The sequence below is a fragment of the Vulpes lagopus genome, chromosome 3 (assembly GCF_018345385.1).
Source record: "Vulpes lagopus strain Blue_001 chromosome 3, ASM1834538v1, whole genome shotgun sequence".
Lineage (NCBI taxonomy): Eukaryota > Metazoa > Chordata > Mammalia > Carnivora > Canidae > Vulpes > Vulpes lagopus.
Window position 1 is genome coordinate 97,550,899 of NC_054826.1, and position 23,097 is coordinate 97,573,995.

The 23,097-nt window shown below is 53.3% G+C and overlaps 1 protein-coding gene across 1 annotated transcript in view; it reads right to left on the reverse strand.

Moving 5' to 3' along the window:
- Positions 1–660: 660 nt before the first annotated feature.
- ZAN (zonadhesin) overlaps positions 661–23,097 on the reverse strand; it is a 38,473-nt gene continuing 16,036 nt past the window's right edge. Inside the window, exons 17-48 of the mRNA XM_041748513.1 lie at positions 22,927–23,068; positions 22,619–22,735; positions 22,000–22,124; positions 21,598–21,740; positions 20,758–20,901; positions 20,266–20,373; positions 20,011–20,180; positions 18,685–18,887; positions 17,417–17,558; positions 16,857–17,101; positions 16,454–16,634; positions 15,864–15,975; positions 15,409–15,503; positions 14,526–14,702; positions 13,515–13,723; positions 13,089–13,233; positions 12,419–12,666; positions 12,153–12,317; positions 11,834–11,958; positions 11,211–11,503; positions 6,843–7,045; positions 6,188–6,329; positions 5,414–5,661; positions 4,836–4,965; positions 4,467–4,644; positions 4,000–4,173; positions 3,595–3,734; positions 2,960–3,159; positions 2,727–2,865; positions 2,285–2,425; positions 773–881; positions 661–679 (exon numbers count right to left, since the gene is read on the reverse strand). Of these exons, the coding sequence (XP_041604447.1) occupies positions 661–679; positions 773–881; positions 2,285–2,425; positions 2,727–2,865; positions 2,960–3,159; positions 3,595–3,734; positions 4,000–4,173; positions 4,467–4,644; positions 4,836–4,965; positions 5,414–5,661; positions 6,188–6,329; positions 6,843–7,045; positions 11,211–11,503; positions 11,834–11,958; positions 12,153–12,317; positions 12,419–12,666; positions 13,089–13,233; positions 13,515–13,723; positions 14,526–14,702; positions 15,409–15,503; positions 15,864–15,975; positions 16,454–16,634; positions 16,857–17,101; positions 17,417–17,558; positions 18,685–18,887; positions 20,011–20,180; positions 20,266–20,373; positions 20,758–20,901; positions 21,598–21,740; positions 22,000–22,124; positions 22,619–22,735; positions 22,927–23,068 (5,112 nt within the window). The remainder of the gene's footprint in view (positions 680–772; positions 882–2,284; positions 2,426–2,726; positions 2,866–2,959; positions 3,160–3,594; positions 3,735–3,999; positions 4,174–4,466; positions 4,645–4,835; positions 4,966–5,413; positions 5,662–6,187; positions 6,330–6,842; positions 7,046–11,210; positions 11,504–11,833; positions 11,959–12,152; positions 12,318–12,418; positions 12,667–13,088; positions 13,234–13,514; positions 13,724–14,525; positions 14,703–15,408; positions 15,504–15,863; positions 15,976–16,453; positions 16,635–16,856; positions 17,102–17,416; positions 17,559–18,684; positions 18,888–20,010; positions 20,181–20,265; positions 20,374–20,757; positions 20,902–21,597; positions 21,741–21,999; positions 22,125–22,618; positions 22,736–22,926; positions 23,069–23,097) is intronic.

Consider the following 23,097-nt stretch of genomic DNA (forward strand, 5'->3'; position numbering starts at 1 on the left):
CCACTAGCCCTGGATTCCTGTGAAGAGGGACAGTGCAGCTTTTTCTCCTGTTTCCAGAGGCTGGAGGGCTGGAAGCCTCACCCCCAAGCAGCTTTGTCCAAAGAACAGGCCAAGAACAGCCCAACCTCGGTCCCCCTCCGGTCCCCCTCCACCCAGGACACTTTTGCAGGCACCTAGCTGTAGTCCTCCCCGACCTCCCGCACACTTGTGAGCCTCGCTCCTATCTCACCCCCAAGACCCTTCCTCTACCACAATCATGGAAATTCACATTTCAAAAATACATTTTAGGGGCTCCTGGGTGGCTCAGTTAAGGGTCTGCCTTCAGCTCAGGTCATGATCCTGGAGTCCCAGGATCCAGCATCAGGGGGTGGGTCCACTTCTCCCTCTGCCTTCCTCCCCTGCTGCCCCCCACCCCTGCTCAAGTTCTCTCTTTCTCACTGTTTCTCTCTCTCTCTCAAATGAATAACATTAAAAAAAATACATTTTATTTTCTCTCATTTTTTGAGGACAATTCAAAACTGAGGGGCTTGAAGGGTATGTTCTAGAACAAAATCTGAGGAGAAAACGAGCAAACCTGTATCAGAGGCAGACTCAGCTTCCAGCTGCTGGAGTTCTGGGGTGGGGATGGTTCTCACCAGTGTCTGCCAGTCTGCCTCTGCTCTAGCTCTGCGTTTTCTCCCTGGGGGTTGTGGGGAACAGAGAAGGGTTGGTGCCCGCTCCCCTGCTGACTCATCCTCACCCACCCCTGCTCATCCCCTTTCCCAGAACTCACCTCTTCCTCCTCCTCTTCTTCCTGGAAACACATGCCCTGGTCACGGCAGGCACTAAGACCAGCACTGGTAGAAGCATCCCCAACAGGATGGCCACAAAGTTGGATGCTTCTGGGGTGCAGGGGACAGAACATAGGGACATGGGATAGAAGACACGGGGGAGGAGACACTCCCTTTGGATCCTAAGTGGCCACCCAGAAAGGACAGCAGCTCCTAATTTTCTGGGTGGGACTAGGTCTTCCTCCAGAAGGCTGTTGCTCCAAGGCCTCAGCACCATACCCCTAGGATCCTATTGTGTCTCTGAACACACAACTCTCATCAGCCTTGTTAAGGAGGATGTTCAGCCAGCTGGTCCCCTCAAGTCCAGGGTACCATCTTGGCCAGTGCTTCTCAAAGAGCAGCCCTGGGATCATTTCCATCAGTCACTCAGGAGCTTGTTAAAAATACAGATGTCTGGGCCCACTCCAGACTTACTGAATCTAAATCTCTGGATAGGGGGTGGCAGGGGGTTGGGGTGGAGGGTGGAGGAGGGGGAAGTCCTGAAAGGAACAGATTGAAAAAGCCACCCCCACCCCACCCTGGCCCACTCTGAGGGGAAATAAAGCTGGTGAAAACCACTGGCCCTGAGGCTCAAGAGAAGTCTAGTTTTGGAAGAGGAGAGAAAATAAAAGTTACTGGGAAAGGTTTTGGTGGGACACAAAATGGGGAAATGAGAGTGGGGTGAAGCAAGACTAGAAAAGAGAGAAAAAAAAAACTAGAGAAGAGAGCTGGGCTTCAGAGAGAGGATCCCAGAGTACAGCAGTCCTCCCTCACCGAGAGCTTGGTTTTCCACAGGCTCAGCCACCCACCATAACCCATGGTGCAGAAGCAGATGGTCCTCCTCCTGACACAGCCTCACAAGGTCAACAGTAGCCTAATGCAGCAGCACAGGGCCTCGATCATTCACCCCAATTCATTCCCTCACCTCACCATCATCACAAGAAGGGAGAGTGCAATACAATTGGATAGTTTGGGAGAAAGACCACAATAGAGTGACTTTGATTACAGTCTATGGTTATAATTGTTCTATTTTGTCATTGCTGTTAATCTCTCATTGTGCCTAACTTGTGAATAAAACATCATCATTAGTATGTACATGTAGGAAAAAGCATGGGGTTCAGTATGGTCTGTGATTGGATGGGGTCTTGGCAAGGACTCTGCACAGATTAGCAGGGGCTACTGTACATCAGTAGGGGACGGGTACAGGGACTCAGATTCTTTGAGAGCCCTCATTCTGCTGATTTCTAGGGATCATGTTATACTATTATGTTTTATATAATGTACATTATATTAATAATATACTATCTATCTGTTATAGACCTATAGTACTTCCTTCGGCAGCATATATACTAAAATGTTATAGACCTATAATAGATATCTATTATACATTAATGTTCTATATATGGAGTAATGCTCCAGCAGCTGGTGGTAGGGAAGGGGCTGTGAGGACACAGGGCCTGGGGTGAAGTTCTTACCCGGTTTTCGGGGAGGTGGCACATTCCGAGACTCTGTACAGAGGTGTCCCCCATAACCAAGCTCACACTCACAGGTGAAGTGGGTTCCCTGCTCCTGGCACCGCCCATCATTCTGACAGGGGTTCTGTAGACACGGGCTCTCTGTGAGGATGAAGGGAGTTATAGAGGGTTCTAGGAGGATACCTGCAGCCAGACAGAGGGGAGGTCATAGAAAGCTAATGCCAGGAAAAGGCACCAGCACTGAGCCTAGCAGATAGCAGCTCTTTCCTCCCTCTGTGCTTCCCAAAAAAGGAAGCAAGAGCTGGATTGAGTGGTAAACTTCCTGACAGCAAGGGGGAGGGTCTCGAGCACAGGACCAGGAGGGACGATCCTCTGTGAAGCACCCCCAACCCCACTCAAAGCGGGGGCGGCAGCTTGAAGCAATGGGGAGGTCTGGGCTCACCTCGGAAGCAGCCACGAGTGAGGTTCCCCAGGGTGCATATCTCCCCAGCACGGCAGCTCAGTGGCTCACACAGCAGCACACCAGAGCTGGCACAGGTGCAGCGCTGGGAGCAGTCCTCAGTCACAAAGCTGTCACCACGCTAGAGGGGGAGAAAGGCCAGGAGGAGGCCATCTGGCTTTTCCTCGCTTGCCCAGCTCTCCTGCCCCCATCAGGCCTCCCCTCCCAGCGCCCACCTGGTAGTAGACGCCGTTGTTGGTGCAGCCGCAGTGGGCCAGGGGAAGGCTCCAGGCACCGCTATAGACATAGCCGGGGAGGCTGGCACAGCCTTCCACGCAGGGCCCCTCACAGTCCCTGGGGGCTGCCAGGTTGGCACAGGAGGCTGGGCATGGTGTCATACAGCTCTGATAGACGGTGTTGGCCGGACATGCCAAGGCTGATGGGAAAGTCATAGTGAGCATGGTGGCCGGGCTGGGGCCTACCTGACAGGTTCGGGGAATGTGGGGCTGGCAGCCGGATGGGGGCACAAGGTCAGCCACCAGAACACAGAGCTTGATAGAAGCCAAGGCCAGAAGAGTGGGCCAGCTGTGGGTGTCTTTCTGTCTGACATTAAGGTGTGCTAAGGGAGTGAAGGAGCAAAGCTGGGCACTGGCTAGGAGGAGCAGGATGGACTGATGGGGGGTGGGGGGGGTGGAGGGTGTGCCTTCCTGGGTGGGGCAGAGAGGGAGGGTGGCTTGGGAGGACACAGGGTGAGTCGGGGGGCGGGTAGGGGAAGCCCAAAGGGGACAAGGGTGGGGGCGCAGAGTGCATCGGATGGCAGGAATGGCCAAGAGGGTGGGGGACCAGCTGCTGGGGAAGGTCAGTGCCTCACCACAGTGGGTGTGGTTCCGCCAACTGGCCAGGGTGGCGCCCGCCTCCTGGCAGATGATGGCGTACCCGCTGAGGACCTGGCAGCGCAGTTCCTCCTGCTCTTTGGGGTTCCGGGCGGCACACAGATCAAACATACAGTGCCTGGGGGCAGCAGGACAGGTGAGGGGCTGTCAGAGATGGGGAGGCGAGGAGACCCGGCCCTGCAGAAGAGGACCTGGAAGCCCCAGCAGGAAGATGTCAGGCAGTGTGTGCGTGTGTGCGTGTGTGTGTGAGTGTGTGTGGGGAGGGGTGTCACAGGAACTGAAGCCACAGAGAGAAAGAAGTGAGCCAAACAGAGTTCGGATCCCAGAACTGGCAGCAGGACCCAAAGAAAGGCCAGTCCCCCGTGCCTGGGCCCTTGACTCACTCCTGGAAAGGCCCCGGGGCCACAGTCTGATGACAGGCAGCAAAGGGTCCATAGGGGTCCACCAGCACCCTACACGCCTGGGTGCTATTGATGAGCTGCAGCTGCTCCATGCTGCATTCTGATGCCTGGAGGCCTAACTCCTCCTCTTCCTTCTCTTCCTTCTCTTGAATGGCCCTGGGGCAGAGAACAAGAGGGCGCCAGGTGAGACCCATGAGGACCGTGAACTTGGGGAGACCTGGGGAGGAAGAGTGGAAAGGCACGGACACAGCCTGGGGTCAGCAGGGCCAGTGTCCCCACAATCGGTCCAAGATGCAATGGCAGGATAAGAAGATCAGGCAAGTCCCGGGCTCTCACCCTCAGGTGTCCTCCTCTGCTGAGGAGATGAGGTAAGAGGGAGTGGACAGCTACCGGCTGATGCTCCCCTCTCTAGGGCCCAGCCTCCCTGCTCAGAGCCCCAGCCCTCTCACCTTGAGAAGCGGGCGAGATCACCTCCCGTGATCTTCTGTACCTCCCAACTGTGGCTAAAGCTGACAAGGCTGTCAGTGACAGTGCCATTGGGCAGCATAAAGTCATTCCTTTTGTTCCCATCGAAGTTCCCACACAGGCCAAGTACCAGCTTCTTATACATATTGGGCAGCGTGATGACTGTAGGAGGAAGGGATGTTCAGAAGTGAGGCTCCCCACCACCTCTCCAGCCCTCCTGGCCCCTCCCCTGGAGCGTGGGGTCCCAGTCCCATGCAGGGGTCTCCTCACCATGGCTGGCCCGCTGACGGTGGGGTTTGCCCGGCCTCGTCCTAAGCATGCCCCCTCTCCTTCCTATCCCCACTCTCAGGTACCTGCGTTTTTGCCTCCATCAAAGGTGACAATCATCTTGAAGTCGGTTATCAGATATAGGCGATGGCCCCGCATGGTAACATGCAGATGGTTGCTGGGCGTGAAGGGGATGGCCATTTTCTGGTTGTTGACCTGGACAAGGAAGACAGAAGCCACGGAGAGTCAACCTGACCCTCTGTGCAGCTCGGTATCTGAGTGCTGTCATTGTGTGGGACGCGATACCGTAGTAGTCTTTGCCATCCCTCACAGCAAAGGCCTCCCCTCCCTGAGGTCTGCTCCCTCGCAGCCATAGTCTTGCAACACAGTGGGACAGAGTGGACGCCCCCAGTACTATCTCAGCCCGCCTCCACCCTTGCACCATGCGTTCTCTCCTTCTCTCTCTCCAGCCTTTTGCTCCCACTGCCCTTCTCTGCCCCTGCCCACGACATGAGCATAGCACTGCTTCTGACTTTGATAACGAGGCAGGCACCTTGGCCAGGAACTTCCTGGGGAACACAGAGTCCCGGCTTCACCTGTTTTCACCGGCCTCCCGCGGGCCGGCCTGCCTCCCCTGACCCTCCTGGCCTGGTCTGGCTCTTACCACAAGCTGCAGATCAGCCTGGAGCTGGACTGTGAAGCCGTAGACAATCACGATGATTTCGTGCAGGAAGACCGGGCTCCAGGACGAATACACTTTGTTGCGCCCCTCCACGACCAGAGGCACCACCTCAGCAGGGAGCACGTCTACGGTCTTTATCAGAGTGTAGGTCATGCGGCCCCGGAAGAGGTAGCCGAGGCCATCAAACGTACGGTAATGGGGGTCCCCGTAAATGGAGCATTGTTCCGACCCTGCCAAGAAGAGCCAACACTGAGAAGGGATGCTGCCCAGATACAACAACCACCAGAATCCCTCTGTGACCCTGATGTCTCCGGTCACCCCCCTGCCTCCCTTAGCCGTGGGCTCTCTGGACACTTGATCTTCAACCTCATCTCTCCCTAGCCCCAATTAAAAACCTGGTCCCGGGATCCCTGGGTGGTGCAGCAGTTTGGCGCCTGCCTTTGGCTCAGGGCGCGATCCTGGAGACTTGGGATTGAGTCCCACGTTGGGCTCCCGGTGCATGGAGCCTGCTTCTCCCTCTGCCTGTGTCTCTGCCTCTCTCTCTCTCTCTGTGACTATCATAAATAAATTTAAATAAAATAAAATTCTTTAAAAACCTGGTCCCATTCCTTCTTTTTTGCCCTTAAGATAGCAAATCCCAGAGTCGGCTGCAGAGCTGGTGAGAGCCCGCATGAGGCCCCTTCCTCTCCAGACCTCTCCAGCCTTAGCCCCTTCCAGCCCTGCCTCTTGCTCCACCTCCCCGATGGCCCCTCTTACTGTTCAATTCACAGCTGCCAACGCCACCCAGTTTGGGCTCACAATGCGAGCCAGCAGGGCAAGAGAACTGCTGGCAGTGAACACTTCCTTCAGTGCAAGAACAGCTTCTGGTGCAGTGAATGGCAATCCAGGTCTCACCTTCCTAGAGAAGACACAGGCAGAACTGGGCAGTGAGGAGGGAAGGGTCAGTCCCCTTCCTCTCGCCTGCTCAGCCTAGGTCTGCAGTCTGAATGGCTGTGTTGGCCCGGGCCAGAGGCCGTTACATGTCCCCTGTCCCCTGATGTCCCTAATGTCCCTCCCAGTGGCATCACATTTGTTGTTTTACATACATTGTTCAGGAAGTACCCATCTTACAGATGACAAAACAGAGGTTACAGGTCCCCTGACTGGTGAGTGGTACCCACAGGATTCAATACAAGACCACACTTCTTCTGCGATACCACGCCCCATCCCAGTTGTTTGGATTCCTCAGTTCCAAAACCCAAACCACGCACCCTCCAGCCCAGGCCTGGCTGGACAACACCCAGCCCTGTCACCAGCCCACATACCCTGGGGCCTGCCGTAGAGACATGGGTGCCCCAAGCTGACAGAGTTCAGGGAAGGAGAATATGTCAACCTTGAGGTGTCCCCACCCCTGCTTCCTGTCCCCACTCACTGGGAAGGTGCTGCCATAGTCATCCGTGCAGCCGCACTGACTCCTGGGCACACACTGCTGCCCACTGAGCACATAGCCAGGCTGACAAATGCAGCCCTCCTTGCAAACGGAGGGGACTTGGGAGCCACTGCACTGGTCCATGCAGGAAGCTGAGCAGGTAGGAAGGCAGGTGGAATAGATGCTGTGGGCGGGACATTTCAGAGCTGGAGAAGGGGGTAAACATTTACCGAGCATGAGCTCTGTGCCATGCCTCGAGGAAAGAAAGGAGTAAGAACACCCCCCCCCAGTCCAGCGTGGGAGACAGAGGTTAGCCAGCGGCCGCAGTGACCTTAATGTGCATGGTCAGTAAGCCTGTGAAAGGCATGCGTGTGTAATAGGAGCACAGCACAGGGAGGTGTGCACTTTGCTGAAGGAGTTAAAGGCCCCCTCCCCCCCTTTTTTTAGATTTTATTTATTTATGAGAGACACAGAGGCAGAGACATAGACAGAGGGAGAAACAGGCTCGCTGCGGGGTGCCTGATGCAAGACTCCATCCCCAGGACCCTGGGATCACTACCTGAGCCCAAGGCAGACACTCAACCACTGAGCCACCCAGGCATTGCTAAATAAAACCCTTTAGGCCAAGTACTTGTGATCCCATGGAAATGTTCACGGGTTGCAAGAGCCTGCAACATAAAGAAGTCAGTTGTCCCTAAGTTAAAGTATACATTTCAGACGATCCCAATGAAACATACCAGCAGGACTTTTTTTTTCAGTAGGGCAAGAAGATATTAAAGTAGAAAGGAAGATATGAACAAACCAGAAAACTCAGGAAAATGCTTTTGAAAAAAAGAAAGAAAGAAAAGAGCAATGAGTAGTGAATGTCCCTACCAGAAATTAAAACACGGGTGAAACTCTCAAGGATCACAACACTGGATTACTAGTGAGTGAAGACAGAGCAATGGAAGGGAGAAAAAGCCTGGACAGGGACCTAAATATGTATGGGAATTTAGTATAGGATAAATCATGGCATCTTGGTCAGCGGGGGAAGAAAGAGACTGGTCATTTAAGAATACGAAGACTGGTCATTTTATTTGGAGGAAAAATAAAGACTTTGGGGCATCTGGGAGGCTCAGTCGGTTAGGTGTCTGATTCTTGATTTTGGCTCAGGTTGTGATCTTAGGGTCGTGGGATCGAAACCTGAGCCTGAGCTCTGCTCTGCACTCAGCGAGGAGTGTGCCTCTCTCTCTTTCTCTGCTCCTCCTCCCCACTATCTCTATCTCTAAAATAAATAAATAAAATATTTAAAACAAAACCAAACAGGGACGCCTAGGTGGCTCAGTGGTTGAGCATCTGCCTTCAGCCCAGGGCATGATCCTGGAGTCCCGGGATCAAGTCCCACGTCGGGCTCCCTGCATGGAGCCTGCTTCTCTCTGTGCCTATGTCTCTGCTTCTCTCCCTGTGTCTCTCATGAATAAATAAATAAAATATTTTTTAAAATAATAATTAAAAAAAAGAAGCCAAAGGGGTAGGGGAGGCTGGCTGGCTCAGTCAGCAGCTCCACATTGGATGTAGTGCTTACCAAAAGAAAGAGAAAGGAAGAAAGAAAGAAACCAACCAACCAACCAACCAACCAGCCAACCAACAACCATACCAATGCTGGAGCTAAAAATGAGCAAATTGGTTTTTAAGTTCGGAGTCAAGTATTTGTCACCATGGCTCAAAATGCAGAAGCCACAGAACAAAGACTAATATACACTATCCCACATTTGTGTGTGTGTGTGTGTGTGTGTGTGTGTGTATCTTTTATTTGCATGACAAAAAAGTCAGAGATGAAAAATAAGAACTGGAAAAATGTGTGTAGCTCATAACACTAATAGAGGGCTACTCTTGGGGCAGTGGCTCAGTCGGTTAAGCATCTGTCTCTTGATCTCAGTTCAGGTCCTGATCTCACGGTTGTGAATTCAAGACCCATGTTGGGCTCCATGCTGGGCATAGAGCCTGCTTAAAATTAATTAATTAATTAATTAATTAAAAAAGTAAATGAATAAAAGGCTACTCTCTGCAATAGAGAAAGGACCTCCATAGGATAGTTTGATAAAGAGTAATGAGCAGGTGGAAAAAATGGTAAAGAGGTACAAAGGCATAGCTCACAGCAAAGGAAATCAGACAACTCCCAGACAGATGAAAGAATGCATAACCTCAATCATAACAGGAAAAATGCAAATTAAGACTCTTCGTATTTTTCACATATCCTGATTGGCGAAAAGCCAAGAGTGTGGCAGTGCTCTGTTTGGGCGAGGCTATGGGAAATGAGGCACTCTTGTATTACTGGTGGGAATATAAATTCTTCACCCCCCTGTGGAAAACCAGTTGGCAACATCTCTCAGAAGAGCGAATGAACATGGTCCTCATCCAGCATCACACACCTAGGAATTTATCCTATGGGCAGACGCACGCATACAAAATCATAACTGCATTAAGAGGATCCACTGCAGCACTGTTGGCAATAACAATTGGAAACAACTACAAAGTCCACCAACAGGATACTAGTTAAATAAATTACAACAAATGAGAGGTGCCTGGCTGGCTTAGTCAATAGAGTGTGCGACTCTTGATCTCAGGGTTCTTTTTTTTTTTAAATTTTTATTTATTTATGAGAGTCACAGAGAGAGAGAGAGAGAGAGAGAGAGAGAGGCAGAGACATAGGCAGAGGGAGAAGCAGGCTCCATGCAGGGAGCCCAACATGGGATTCAATCCCGGGTCTCCAGGATTGCACCCTGGGCCAAAGGCAGGCGCTAAACCGCTGCGCCACCCAGGGATCCCTGATCTCAGGGTTCTAAGTTTGAGCTCCCCATTGTATGCAGAGATAACTTAAAAATAAAATCTTTGGTCAGCCTGGGTGGTTCAGCGGTTTAGCGCCTCCATCAGCCCAGAGCATGATCCTGGAGACCCAGGATCAAGTCCCATGTCAGGCACCCTGCATGGAGCCTGCTTCTCCCTCTGCCTGTGTCTCTGCCTCTCTCTCTCTCTCTGTGTCACTCATGAATAAGTAAATAAAATCTTTAAAAAAAATAAAATAAAATCTTTAAGGGACACCTGAGTGGCTCATTTGGTTGAGCATCCAACTCTTGATCTCAGCTCAGGTCTTGAACAGGTCGTGAGTTCAAGCCTTGAGTTGGGCTCTGTGCTGGGTGTGGAACCTATTTTAAACTAATTTTAAAAATAAAATCTTTAAAAATATTGTGACAAATGAATTATAATGTAATAATGGGATATCACAGAGCTGCAAAGGAGAATGAGAATCTCCTTAACAGATCTGACCTGAAAGGATCTCCAAACTAGATTATCAAGTGAGAAACACAAAGTGCAAGCCACCATGTCTCATATGCTGTTTGCAAAGAAAAAAGAAAAATCTATTTGTATTTGTTTTTATGGGCATAAGTAAAATATCTTTGGACAAATATTCAGCTGGTAATAAGGGCAGGCTGGAACGTGAACCCAGGGAGTCAGGATGAGAGGCAGATTTTTCACTAGCAATCTTTTTATTATTAAAAAAAATTTTTTTAGTGATTTCCACTCTCAACATGCGGCTCAATCTCATGACCCCGACATTAGGAGCCGCATGCTCTTCTGACTGAGGCAGCCAGGTGCCTTTTACTGGCAATCTTTTAATACTTAAAAAGTTCCTGAACCATGTGAATGCATCACATACTAAAACACACTTTAATCACTGTCTTAAAGTTTAAAAGGTTCTGGAATTATATAATGTGATGGTTGCAGAACTTGGTAAAAATCCTACAAAACAGTGAATTGTATACTTGTAAAGTGGTGAATATCATTGTATGTGAATTATAATTTGAAAAAAAAAATTTAAGAGCTACGGAAGGATGCCTTGGAGTCTTCCAGGAGAGAGAAGAAAGAGTTTTCCAGGTGCAGGAAGCAGTGTGGATAGAAGCAGGAAGGGGTGTGGAAAAGCCAGACCAAGGGGTGTGAGGAATGGGTGGTTTGGTGGTGATGTGCAGGCACACAGGCAAAGAGGCAAGGGAGGCCAGGCCAGGCCAGCTGGCGGCAGGGTCTCAGATGTCTCAGAAAGGAGCTTGGACTTAATCTTGCCCATGAGAGTCATGCAGGGGAGTGACACAATCATATCTCCTTTGGAAAAACAGCACGGTGGAGAAACAGGGGAGAAGCAGCCTGTGCTGTCCCAGTGGGTGATAGGGGGTGGTATGGGCATTGACTGAGCAGGTATTCCGAAGGAGCCAAGTCAGAATAATGAAGTCATGCAGAGGTTGGAAACAATGGGGAAAGGAAGACAGGAAGCTTGAAGGGACACACAGACAGAACCGAGGTGTGGGAGCGGTCTGGGGTGACATAGGGGACACTCACGGCAGAAGCTACTGTTTCTCCAGATTGGGGGCTTGAGCCCCTTGGCCTTGCAGGCGGCTCCGAAGTTTTCCAAAGACTCACAGAGGGCGCTCTCCAGGCGTCCAAAACGACAGAGCTTTTGGATACAGAGGAGCAGGAAGCGCCTGGGGACCACACGGGTGGCACACTGAGCCCAGGCTGGAGCCTCAAAGGCCACCTGGCATTGTTCTTGGGCTCTCGCTACGTCAGCTGTGCTGCAGTTTATATCTAACTTCTGCCTTTCTGCTTGGATATTCTGGTCATCTTGTTGGCAACTGCAGTAGAGAAAAGAGTCATCAGAAGCACAGCCACTGCCCCACCTCTGGCACTCCTGAGTGGCTCGGAAGACCCCTTGGTCTTCACCAGGAAGCTGGTCTCAGCTCTGGGCACCGTCCTTGCAGCCTCAGTCCCCTCCCACATTTTGAAGCCAAAAAGGGAAGACTTTTTATGTGTCCCCAGACAGCTTCGGGGGACCCAGAAGCCACCCTTTGTTGAGTCACACACATACAGGAATGCTCCAGTCTTCCCATCCCTGGGTGTTCCATATAGCCTAGGGTCCTGACTCGTGTTCCTACAGGAATGTAGAGACTTTGGGGGACAATTACTTTGGGTTAGACTCCTTATCTTGCCAACTGTCCACAAATTCATTGTCATTCTGGGCTAGTTCATCATCGGGCATCATGAGCTCATCCTCTTCCTCACCATTGAAGTTTCCACACACGCCACAAACCTGGGTGGGCAAAGGGGTTCTCAGCAGTGGGGGCTGGGGGGGGGGCAGGGAGGCAGAAGAGCCTTTCCACCCTTTAGAAAAAGGTGCACCCCCAGCCCTCCTCCTCTCTGGGGAAGGACCACTTGGGTCTGGAGAGGGCTTAGCGCCCTCTGGAGGCGAACTGCCCCGGGGGAAGAGCCAAGGGTTTCCCCCACCTTTTGTTGATAGACTGTAGGGAGCACAACCTCTAAGAAACCATTGCCGTCAAACTTGACCTGCAGCCCGATGTTAACATTGAGCAAGGTGTAGATGCCACTGGTAGTGATTCGTACCCCCGGGATCTGGGTGGTCGAGGGAAGGGTAACCTGTGTGTCGTTGATCTACAGAGGAGGGCAGGGCAGGTGAATGGGAAGAAGGAACAGAGCACCCTCCCCAGAGGGGGGCTGGTGTCCTCCCTCCCCACCTACATCACCCAGCTCACCAGCACACGCTTGTCACTTTTCAAGGTGACCTGAGTGTTGAAGATGTCAACATTGACCTGGTAGAGGTAGGAAGCATCAGACTGGCCTTTCTGCTTCCTGTGCTTGCCACTGATCTTGAAGAAAGGCAGGTCCATGGTGGAGTGGCACACTTTCACCAGGACATAAGTGTAGGTGCCCCTGAAGGTATGGTGAGTGCCATCGAATGTCACATACTGGGAGTAGTTTGAGGTACGGCACACTCCCATACCTGCGGAGAGAGAAGCGTAGCTGAGGAGTGGTCTAGCCTGCACAAGAACAAGTGCTCCCCCCACCTTTCAGGGGAGGACATGAAGGTGAGGGAGCCCCCCTCCACCCAAAAGGGAAGGAAGGTGAAAAGAAAAGAAGCGAATCTCAGTGGCCAGGCTAGGAGGCGGCTTGGGGTGCAGTGGGTGCTCCTGTACCAGCGAGAGTTTCATAATGTCAAAGTTCATGGCTGGGAGAATTATGAGTGAACCCGAGGAACCCTTTCCAATGGCACAAGGGTCGTCATTCCCCACCAGAAGCTCTTTGGGAGACAGCAGGGATAGGAGCCAGAGTGCTACAGAAGCGGGAGAGGTGGGGAGGAGGGGGAGCTGGGGAGAGCAGTCTCTGTGACTTCATGGTCCTCCCATGCACTGAAGGGTCTCATACCCAAAGCTCGGCAGCGCAGCAACCCATCCACTGGCCGGCACAACTGGCCAGTCTTGCAGGTGGTCTGGTGGCAGGCGATGACGTTGTGAGTGGAGCAGGTGCAGAGCCTGGAGCAGAAGCTGTCTGTGTACCAGCTCTCTCCAACCTGTGGGGTGGGGGCATCAGCAGAGCCAATAGAAGTTTGGAAACCAGAGTTGGACAGAACCCACCCTCCCCCCCCCCACTTCCTCCAGGACTCCTGCCCCGCCCCACCCACCCCTTCAGGCTTGCTACTCTTGACTGCTTGCTTGCAGCCCTAGCCTTTCTCAACCTTTTGACTTCTAGACTTGCTGCTCAGCCCCTAGAGCTCGCTGGTCTACACTAACTCTTCACAGGCTCTGAGCCCTCCTGCCCCCAAACATGTGGAGTCGCACTCTGGCCCCTCACCAGGTGGTAGTAACCCTCCTGGTCAACACAGCCACACTGGCTGAGGGGCACACAGGAGGTTCCACTCAGGATGTGGCCTTTCTGGCACTCACAGCCCTCGGTACAGGGCAGCACTGCTGAGCAGTCTCTTGGGGTGTTCAGGCTGAGGCAGGTGGCAGGGCAGGGGTTGGCACAGTGGCTATAGTTGCTGCCAGAAGGGCACTTCAGAGCTAGGAAGAAACCAGTGTTAGAAAGGGCAGTGATTTCCAGCCCCCCGATCTTGGGGCATCAAGAGTTCTGGGAATGTTTATCAGATAAACAGATCAACAAAATGCGGTCTATCCACACTGTGGAATGTTATTCAGCCTTAAAAAAGACATTGTGGCACATGCTCCAACATGGATGAACCTTGAAGACATGCTAGGAGAAACAAGCCAGTCCCCAAAAGAGAAATCCTGTAGGATTTCACTTATGTGGGGTCCACAGAGTCCAATTCACGGAGACAGAATAACCACAGAGAATGTGGGTGCTGGGGCTGGGGAAGGTAGGACAGAGACTTAGTGTTTAACGAGTGCAGAGTTTCAGTTGGGGATGATGAAAAATTTCTGGAGATGGATGGTGGTCCTGGTTGCACAACAACGTGAATGTACTTTATGCCACAGAACTGGATACTTAAAAATTATCAAAATGGGGAATTTTATGTTATGTATATTTTAGCACAATTTAAAAAAAAAAAGTTCCTGGAAAAGAGAGTAAGGAAGGGAACAGAGTTGGCTCAGGTCAGATGGGAAGGAGGCAGTAACCAAACAAGGGTAGAAGGTCTTGATGAGGAGAGAGTCAGAAGGAGGAGGCTCCCAGGGCAGGCAAACGGGTTGAAGAGGAGGGTTGGCCTTGGAGGAAAGAGGGCAAAGGAGGAGGGTTCCCTTTGGGGGCTGAGAGCAGGCTGTGAAGGGAGAACAGAGAGGCAGACTCTAAGGAGAGTGATCTGGTGGCCTCTTCCCAGCTCCAAGAGCAGGTGGTGGGGTCACTCACGGCAGAAGGTGCTATTCCGCCAGTTGAGGGCCTGGCCGGCGTGGGCACACAGGGATGCATAGGCCTGCAGGGAGCGGCACAGGGTCAGGGGGTCGCCCTCGGTCACACACTGACCATACACACAGCTGACGAAGCTGGACTGGGGAGACACCATGCTGTGGCACTGGGAAAAGGGTCCTGGAGGATGAAACAACATACCGAGTGTTGTCTTGGAATAGAACCATGCAACTATTTGTTTTCTTTTTTCATTTGTAAAAAATATTTTATTTATTTATTCATGAGAGACACGGAGAGAGAGGTGGAGACATAGGCAGAGGGAGAAGAAGGTTCCCTGCAGGGAGCCTGATGCGGAACTTGATCCCAGGACCCCGGGATCACAACTTGAGCTGAAGGCACATGCTCAACCGCTGAGCCATCCAGGTGCCCCTCAACATCCATTTCAATCAAACTTCATAATTATTGGGGCGCCGGGGGGCTCGGTTCAGTCGGTGGAGCACCCAACTCTTGATTTCAGCTCAGATCAGAGTCTCAGGGTTTGTGAGATGGAGCTCCACATTGGGCTCTGTGCTCAGCACAGAGTCTGCTTGAGATTCTTCCTCTCGCCCCTCCCACCCCTCTGCTCTCCCCCTGCGCTCTCTCTCTCTCTCTTTCTCAAAATAAAATTTAAAAGTCCTGTAATTATCGAGAACCCACTGTCTGAAATGCAAAATAACGACCCATCCATCAGAGCTCCTGAGATGAACACCGCCTCTGCTTTCCCTCTCATTTGCCTTCCTCCTGACCTTGTGTCTATTTTGTGTCTCATCCTTCCTCCCTCTCTGAGCGGTCCTCCTCCTCTCCCACCAAGGGGAGGAAAAAGCGGCTCACTGGAGATGTAACTTACCCCTATAGCTCCTTAAGATATCACAACCCTTTCGCCACCTGTTTGCTTCACTGGCATCGTGGCATCTGAAGGGCTTGGCACCCCTCACAAAGCACCTACATGAGGAGAGAGGAAAGGATAGGAATTTAGCATTGGGGAAAACTCCACCCCAAAACTGAAGCAAAACGTGGAGCATGAAAGTGGGAGGGGAATAAAGACAGGGGAAGAGAAGAAAATGCTCCCTTAGGTAGGAAGGGCAGAGATGCAGCAGGAAAGAACAAGGTCAGCTCTCAGGATAGACTTCCCAAAGAGATAGATCAGTAATCATAGGAGCTAGCCGGGGTAGAGGAGGTGGGAAAAACCTTTGGTCCATTCCAGGCTCAGAGAGATCAGGGGCAGACAAAGGACCCTCCTCTTAACCCAGGCTGCCTGCTGAGACTCCTCCCCAGGTCAGGCTCCCCGCATCCCCAGCTCACCCTGGTTCAGAGTACTCAGGTAACTTCCAGGCGGCCCCCAGGTAGTCAGAGCCAGACGCGGGCCTTTTGTTGGGGAGCAGATTGTCATCCAGACTATTGTTGTTGTAGTTGCCTGGAGGAGGGGCCATTTTGAGGCCACTGAGGCACCCTGCCACTAGACCCACCCCAGGACCACCAACTTCCTCCCAGAAGAGTCAGCCGCTTTGAATTCTTCACTCAACAGACCAAGGTTTACCCTTTCTTTCTCTTCACCTTGGCTTCCCTTAACACCTACCCTCATGCATAGCACCCTCAAACAATTGCTGGGCAGACAAGCCCTGAGGACATCTAATTAAATATGTGGATGAACAGGACCAGGAAAGACTCTTGCCCATTGTCCCCATCTTTTTTTTAATATTTTATTTATTTATTCATGACAGACATGGAGAGAGGCAGAGACATAGGCAGAGGGAGAAGCAGGCTCCCTGCGGGGAACCCGATGTGGGACTCGACCCCAGGACCCCAGGATCATGACCTGAGCTGAAGGCAGACGCTCAACCACTGAGGTACCCATTGTCCCCACTTGGCCTGCAGATGCCCAGGGAACTCACCACACAACCCGCAGAGCTGGCCAGCATATGAGGAGGGCACAGTCACTTCAACCAGGTGGTTCCCGTCATAACGTACTTGAAGCCCAAAGTCCGTGTAGAGGAGGATAAAGGAGCCACTGGGCCTTATGCTCACCCGGCCTTGTGCAGGCCACAGAGGCAGGGCCACCCGGCGACCATTCAGCTACACAGGCAGGGAAGACGCGGTAGGGAAAGGCTTGCTTGGGACAAGGACAACGGGGCCAGGACTAGGGAGCAGACAGGGATGGTGAAGTATCTCCGAAATTGGGACTGGGTCTGCTGTGGGCTATTCCCAGAGTCTCTAGGAGCCTCAGAAGGAGGGAGAGAGACAGACTCTGAGCAGGCTGGGGGTAGGGGCCCCCGGGAGGTGGGCAGAGGCACGTACCATGACCTTGTAGCCTTTGATCAGTGAGATTTTCAGGTTGAAGACCTGCACATTGACAGCTCTGACGTAGGAGGCCTCTAAGTTTCCACTGCGAAACTCACTGGTGGTGCTCACCGTGAAGTTCTCTAGGGATGTAGGCTGGCAAGGCTGGGTCAGGATATAGGCACAGGTGCCCATGAAGTGGTGCAGGGCTCCGTCAAACGTCAAGTAGTGGGGGTCCCCCGAGACAGCGCAGGTGGCAGAGTCTGGGGTGGAGGATATGGAATTCAGAGAGCACTCCCAACCCTGAGCTGCCATCCTGGTGAGTCCATGTTGGAACGGGATCCACAACTCATCCATGTGGTTGGCCTGACCTGGAAAGGTCAAGGACAGGGACTGCCCCAACCTCTCTGGGTCCATGAAGAGGCTGCTTTGGCTTGGGCCAAAGGCTTCCAGCCTCCTGTGAAGCCCCAGCTCTCTGGGGTGCCTACTTTGGGGCAGAACCATGACCTTGCTCAAGCCCACATGGGCACCACCACCACCACCCCATTCCCCGGCTCACCTTCCACCTGGGTGCTTACCTCGGGCATGACAGCCATAGGTGCCATTGTACTGAGCACAGACCTCCTGGGACTGGCACTTCCAGTGTCGGCAGTGAATTCTATTCTTGCCCTCACAGGCACAGAGCTCTCTGCAGCCTGGCTTGAACCACTGCTCCCCTACCTGGCAGACAGAAGGAGGGAAGGTTAAGAGGTCATTCTCAAGTCTGACTGCTGACCCACAGCCACTCCCAGCTTGCTCGCAGGGGAGCCATTCCGGTCATCCTGAAGCTCCAGGTTTAGTTCCAAAGTCTGGCATTCACTTACTTATTCATTTGTTTGTTCCTTCCCTATTTCAACAGATATTTATCTACCTGCACTAGGTGTTAGGGATTCCAGAATGAACTAAATGGACAATGTTCCTGCCCTAACAGCTCATAATGGGGGGCAGGGGGGTTAGGGCAGTAAACAGGTAAACTAAAACATCTCCAATACAATATGCACCCAAAGAAGACAATGGCAGGGGTGGGGGGTGGCAAGGAGGCTTTCCCGCCATTAACACGAACAATAAGCACTTGCTACAGAAGTTTAGAGGGATGCCTTTTGACTTAACTAATCAGGAAGGCTTCAAGGAGGCTGCGGCATTTGAATAGTGCCTCAGAGCAGATGAAGGATTCCAAGAGCCATGGTGGCTGGGAGGCAGTGCAGAGACAAAGGGGCTGCAGAGAAGGTAACACTGACAGGAGAGCAAGGCGCGGATAGAGTGTTCAGTGGGCCGGGCTGGAGCCAGACCAAGGGCTGTTACGGACACCAGTGCCATTCCCAGGGACAGGGTGAGGGACAGGCAAAGAAGGAAGAGAGAAGCACCACAGATGAGAGTCTGGCTCCAAGTACCACCTCTGAGGTAGTGTGCGGACAGGGGCCCAGGCTGGGGCCAAAGTCATTCAGCAAAGAAAGGGGCTCGTGGCCCAGGAAGACATGGTGTTTGGAAAGATGTTTGTGTTTGCACAGATAACACAGAGAAGTGCCTGAGCCCAGAGGACCAGAAACTCTGGGAAAATGACTCAGGTGCATGAAGAGGAAAGAGCCACGCTGCCAGATCTGCTGGCAGCGTGGAGACAAGCTGTTGGGACTCCATCCCATTCTGTGGGAAAAGCACTAGAGCTGAAGAAAGAAATGGGGAATCAGATCTGAGTCAGAGAGCCACTACCCACAGCCCTCCATGCCTCAGCTCCCGGCCTTCCATCCTGCACCCAGGCTTGCCCAGACTTCAGAACCAGAGGTGGCATGGTGGAGTCCCAGAGGCTCACCTTGAGGTAGCCCATTGTGGGCTCGAGGCACCCACACTGGGATGGGAGGACACACTGGAGGCCGTTGAGGACGAAGCCCGGGTTGCACTCGCAGCCCTCCACACACCGTTCCTGGCAGGACATGCCGAAGAACCCGGAATGGCAGGTGGCAGGGCAAGGCCTGGCACACACAGTGTACCTGCTGTTGGGTGGGCAGGTCAGAGCTGGTGGGGGAGGAAACAGAGGTGAGAAGAGCAGAGGACAGGACAGGGAAAAGGGGATGAGTGGAGGTCTGTTGAGAGGACAGCTTTCAGAGGGCCCACAGCTAGAGGCTTCTGACCAATCCTGAGAAGCAGGGAGTGACTAGGAAAAATGGGACCAAGGAGCTCAGCTTCCCCGCTGGCCCTGGAGAGTGGCCTACAGGAGGCTACCAAGAGGCAGGTCCCAGGATGCAGACAGATCCAAGCGTCTCAGCTGCTGTATAGATGCTCCCAAAACAAGCAGTCAGGGTGACAGCAGGGGAATGCACCCATGGGGCCTTGATCAAGGGCATGTCCTTCCCCTATAGCAAGCTTCCAGAAGGAGGCTGTAGGGGGCACCACGAGGCAGTCATGTTGCACCCACTCATGACAGGAGTCTGTGTGTCCTGCATGCGGAGGACAACAATTTGGGCATGCATACACAGACGTGCATTGCTCTGCATAGCCTCAAGGGCTGGGAGGGCTTTCCGAGTTTGCAAGGGAGGGTGATTTTTCCTCAGTGGATTTTCTTTCTTTCTTTTTCTTTTTTTTTTCTTAAAGATTTTATTTATTTATTCATGACACACACACACACACACACACACACACACACACACACACACACAGAGGAAGAGATATAGGCAGAGGGAAAAGCAGGCTCCATGGAGGGAGCCTGATGCAAGACTCGATCCCGGGACTCCAGGATCACACCCTGGGCTGAAGGCACGAGCTAAACCACTGAGCCACCTAGGGATCCCCGTTTTTCTTTTTTATTTGAGGGAGAGAGAGAAGAGAGGGAGAGAAAGAATGAGTAAAGGGAGGGGGACAGGGAGAAGCAGACCCCCCGATAAGCAGGGAGCCTGACCACCTGGGGCTCAATCCCAGGACCCCGGGATCATGACCTGAGCTGAAGGCAGCCCCTTCACCGACTGACCCCCACCAGGTGCCTCATTGGTGAATATTTTTGACTGTAGCTTTCCCTGTGCACATGTGGAAGCAGAGGGGTTCAACCAGCACCCATCGCCGCCCTGTCCTAACACCCAAGATGCCAGCCCTATGCTCGCATCTGTGCATCAAGGAAGAGGCCTGGCTGCTCTGCACAACTCACGGCAGAACTGGGGTTCCCTCCAGGGCTTCACTGGGTAGCCAGCCTCCTGGCAGATCTCGGTCAGGACTGCCATGTGGAGACACAGCCCCGACTGCAGCCCCTTGGATTTGCACACATCAAGAATGCAGTTCTTGAGGAATCGAGAGGTCTTGAGGTGAGGCAGACAGGCCCTGAGGGGAGGGAAGCCAGGTCAGAAGGACCCACCCCAGGCACCCAGTGACCCCCTCCCACAGCCCTAACCCAGCCCCCTCATACTCAAAGGCTCCGTGGGTGTCCGTGAGCCGTCCACAGTACAGGGATCCCGACAGATTGTTCAGAAAACCCAAGTTGCAAGACGAAGGATTTGTCGTGTTCTTCGGACACCTAGAAAGGACCCGCCCCAGATGCCCTCGAGGCTCGCCTCCATCGGGGCCGAGCCCCCACCCCAGCGGGGTTGCAGCGACTCTTGCTCTCTGCAGCCCCTGGCGGACAGTATCCGAACCCCAAGTCCCAAAGGAGGAGGGAAAACCTGGGCCCGGGGCCCGCAGGGGGTAGGCTGCTTGGTGTCACCCTGGAGCGGCAGAGGTGGGACGGGGCGTGGTGGTGCGAAGTCTGTGAATTTGGCCAGAAGGGGAGCAGGGAAATGAATGACAGAGGTGGGGAGCATGCAGGAGAGGAGAAAGAAGAAGCAGGGTGATGCCAGCCAGGTGCATGGTTCTCAGAAAGGAGAGGAGCAGGAGGGCAGAAGCGGGCTGGGGGTGTCCTCACTCCTTGTCCTCGTCCTCCGCCATCCGCCAGCTGTTGCCCAGCTCCTCTGCGTCCAGTGCTGGTGTGCCATCTGGCTTCCGGTTGTCGTTGCTACTGTCCCCATCATAGTTGCCGCAGAAGCCACAGAGTTTCCTAGAGTAGGTGCTGTGGGGCCGTGGGGAGAAAAGGAGGAGGCATTGTTGGAGAGAAGGGGCTCCAGTCGCCCGAGGGACCGTGGCAGAGAAGGGCAGGGCCTGGGGCTCGGGTGGCAGGCGGCGGAGGATTACCAGGTGCAGACCTGGGGGCGGGGGATGCTGGTGCCAAGTGCGCCAGGACCTCCCAGCCCTCACCCCGGAGCCAGCCTTACGGCTCCCCTCATCCCCTTCCATTCACATCCCATCTTCCCACATTCCTGTTTGTTCCTTGCTGTCTGCCACTCACCACCTACAAAGACATTCTTTTCCTTGTTCCTCTGGGGAACCACACTTTTTTTTTAAATTTTATTTATGTATTCATTAGAGACACACAGAGAGAAGCAGAGACATAGGCAGAGGGAGAGGTCCCCTGTGAGGAGCCCTATGTGGGACCACAACCTGAGCCAAAGGCAGACACTCAACCACTGAGCCACCCAGGAGCCCTGGAACCATTCTTTCTTGATGGGCATCAACTGAACACTCTTCAGAAAGCTCCCGAGACCCTTCTAGCACATTCCCAAAGCATTGTGTGTATATCCTGCTATTATCACACTGCCCTAAGACCTCCTGTCTCCTCATCCAAAGGGAGGCCTGTCAGTTAAGTGCTTCCTACCCAGGGCTTGAGAGTTAGTACCTGGAAGGGAAGGGGAGGGGAAGGACCCCTCACCTGTGTACATTCATATACAGCTGCTGGTCACCATCCCATCTCACCCGCAAACCAAACGCCTGCAACTCCACAAATCGGCCACTTGAAGCCAGGAAGATGCCTTTAGAAGGTATGGCAGGGAGTGTGACTTGCCGACCCCCAACCTGGAAGGTGGGTCAAGGGAGAAGATCGAGACACAGATGAGAAGGGGGGGTCAAGGGGACCCCCCAGAAGACTCCTGCATCCACGCTGGAAGGCACGACACCCCTCCACAGTAATCCTTGGTAATAGATGGGACGCTGTGGAAGCCTTCCCTGAGAAGGTCGGAGGCTGCAGCCGCTGGCTGGGACATGGCAGCCCATGGGGACAGGCCACTGCCAGGCCTGGAGGTGCTGGTGGGACTGCAGAAAAATGGAGACTCACCAGCGTTTCCCTGCCCTTGAGTAGTGTGATGGTGACCCCAGGCAGGGTCACATAGATTTTGCTCAGGTAGGACATGCCTTTCTGTCCTCGATCCTCATTCTTAGCCGCCACCCTGAAGAATGGCTCTGGATGGGGAGAGGGGTGAAGAGCACTCAGGGGCTCATTCAACAAGCATTTCTGAGCATCCACTGAAGGTGGTGCCCACACCTGGCATGCAGGGATAAAGGGCCCCTGAGACACTGGCTCTGCAGTTCTGGAGGGGGGACAGGACCCACAGGTGAGTGGGGCGTGACTGTCTGCCTTCTTCCAGGATAGTCTGAGACTGCTGAGACTCGTCTCCCCTCAAGGGACTGGGACTTCCTCCCCGGCTAGGCATTTGTAATAGTTCTTTCCTCCCTCTATTGCCATTATCTCGGGCAGGCCCTCACTAAAACTGTGTAGTCTGGTCCTGCAAGTGTCCTACTTCTGGGGTGGCCTAGGGTGGCCCTGTCAACCCTTTACAGAAGGTCTTGTGCTTCCCATCTGCCCCTGGCCTTTTCCTGCCACCCACTGAGCTCCCATGCTTAGCTGTTCTGATCTTAGACCCTAGGCCAAGGGCCAGGCATCTCCAGGGCCCTACCTGTTGAGTTGCCACAGGTTTGGGCCAAGATGTAGGTACATTTGCCCAAGAAGCTGAAGTGCCTCCCATCAAAGGTAACTTGATGCGGGTCTCCATAGACAGCACAGGTGGCAGTGCCTGCCGAGGGGAGGGAGCACATGAAGTGAAGCCACTGTCGCAGCTCCACTGGGTGGGACTGGCCCTGTGGCCACTTCACCCACCCAGTGGCATGCCCCAGTTCCTCTGGTTGAGGGAGGGATTGGGACCATGGGGGTCAACCCCACTCTGACAGGCTGGAAGGCAGGGGTAGCATAAGGGGAGGGTCTCACCATAGGGTTGGCATCCGTACTGGCCGTTGTTCAGCTGGCACACCGTGTTTGTCCCACACTGAGAGAGGTGGCACTCTATCTGACTGCCAGGCCTGCAGTGGCAGCGTTCTGTGCAATTAGAGCTGAACCACTCTGCCCCAGGCTAGGAGCAGGGGATCCAGAGTCACTATG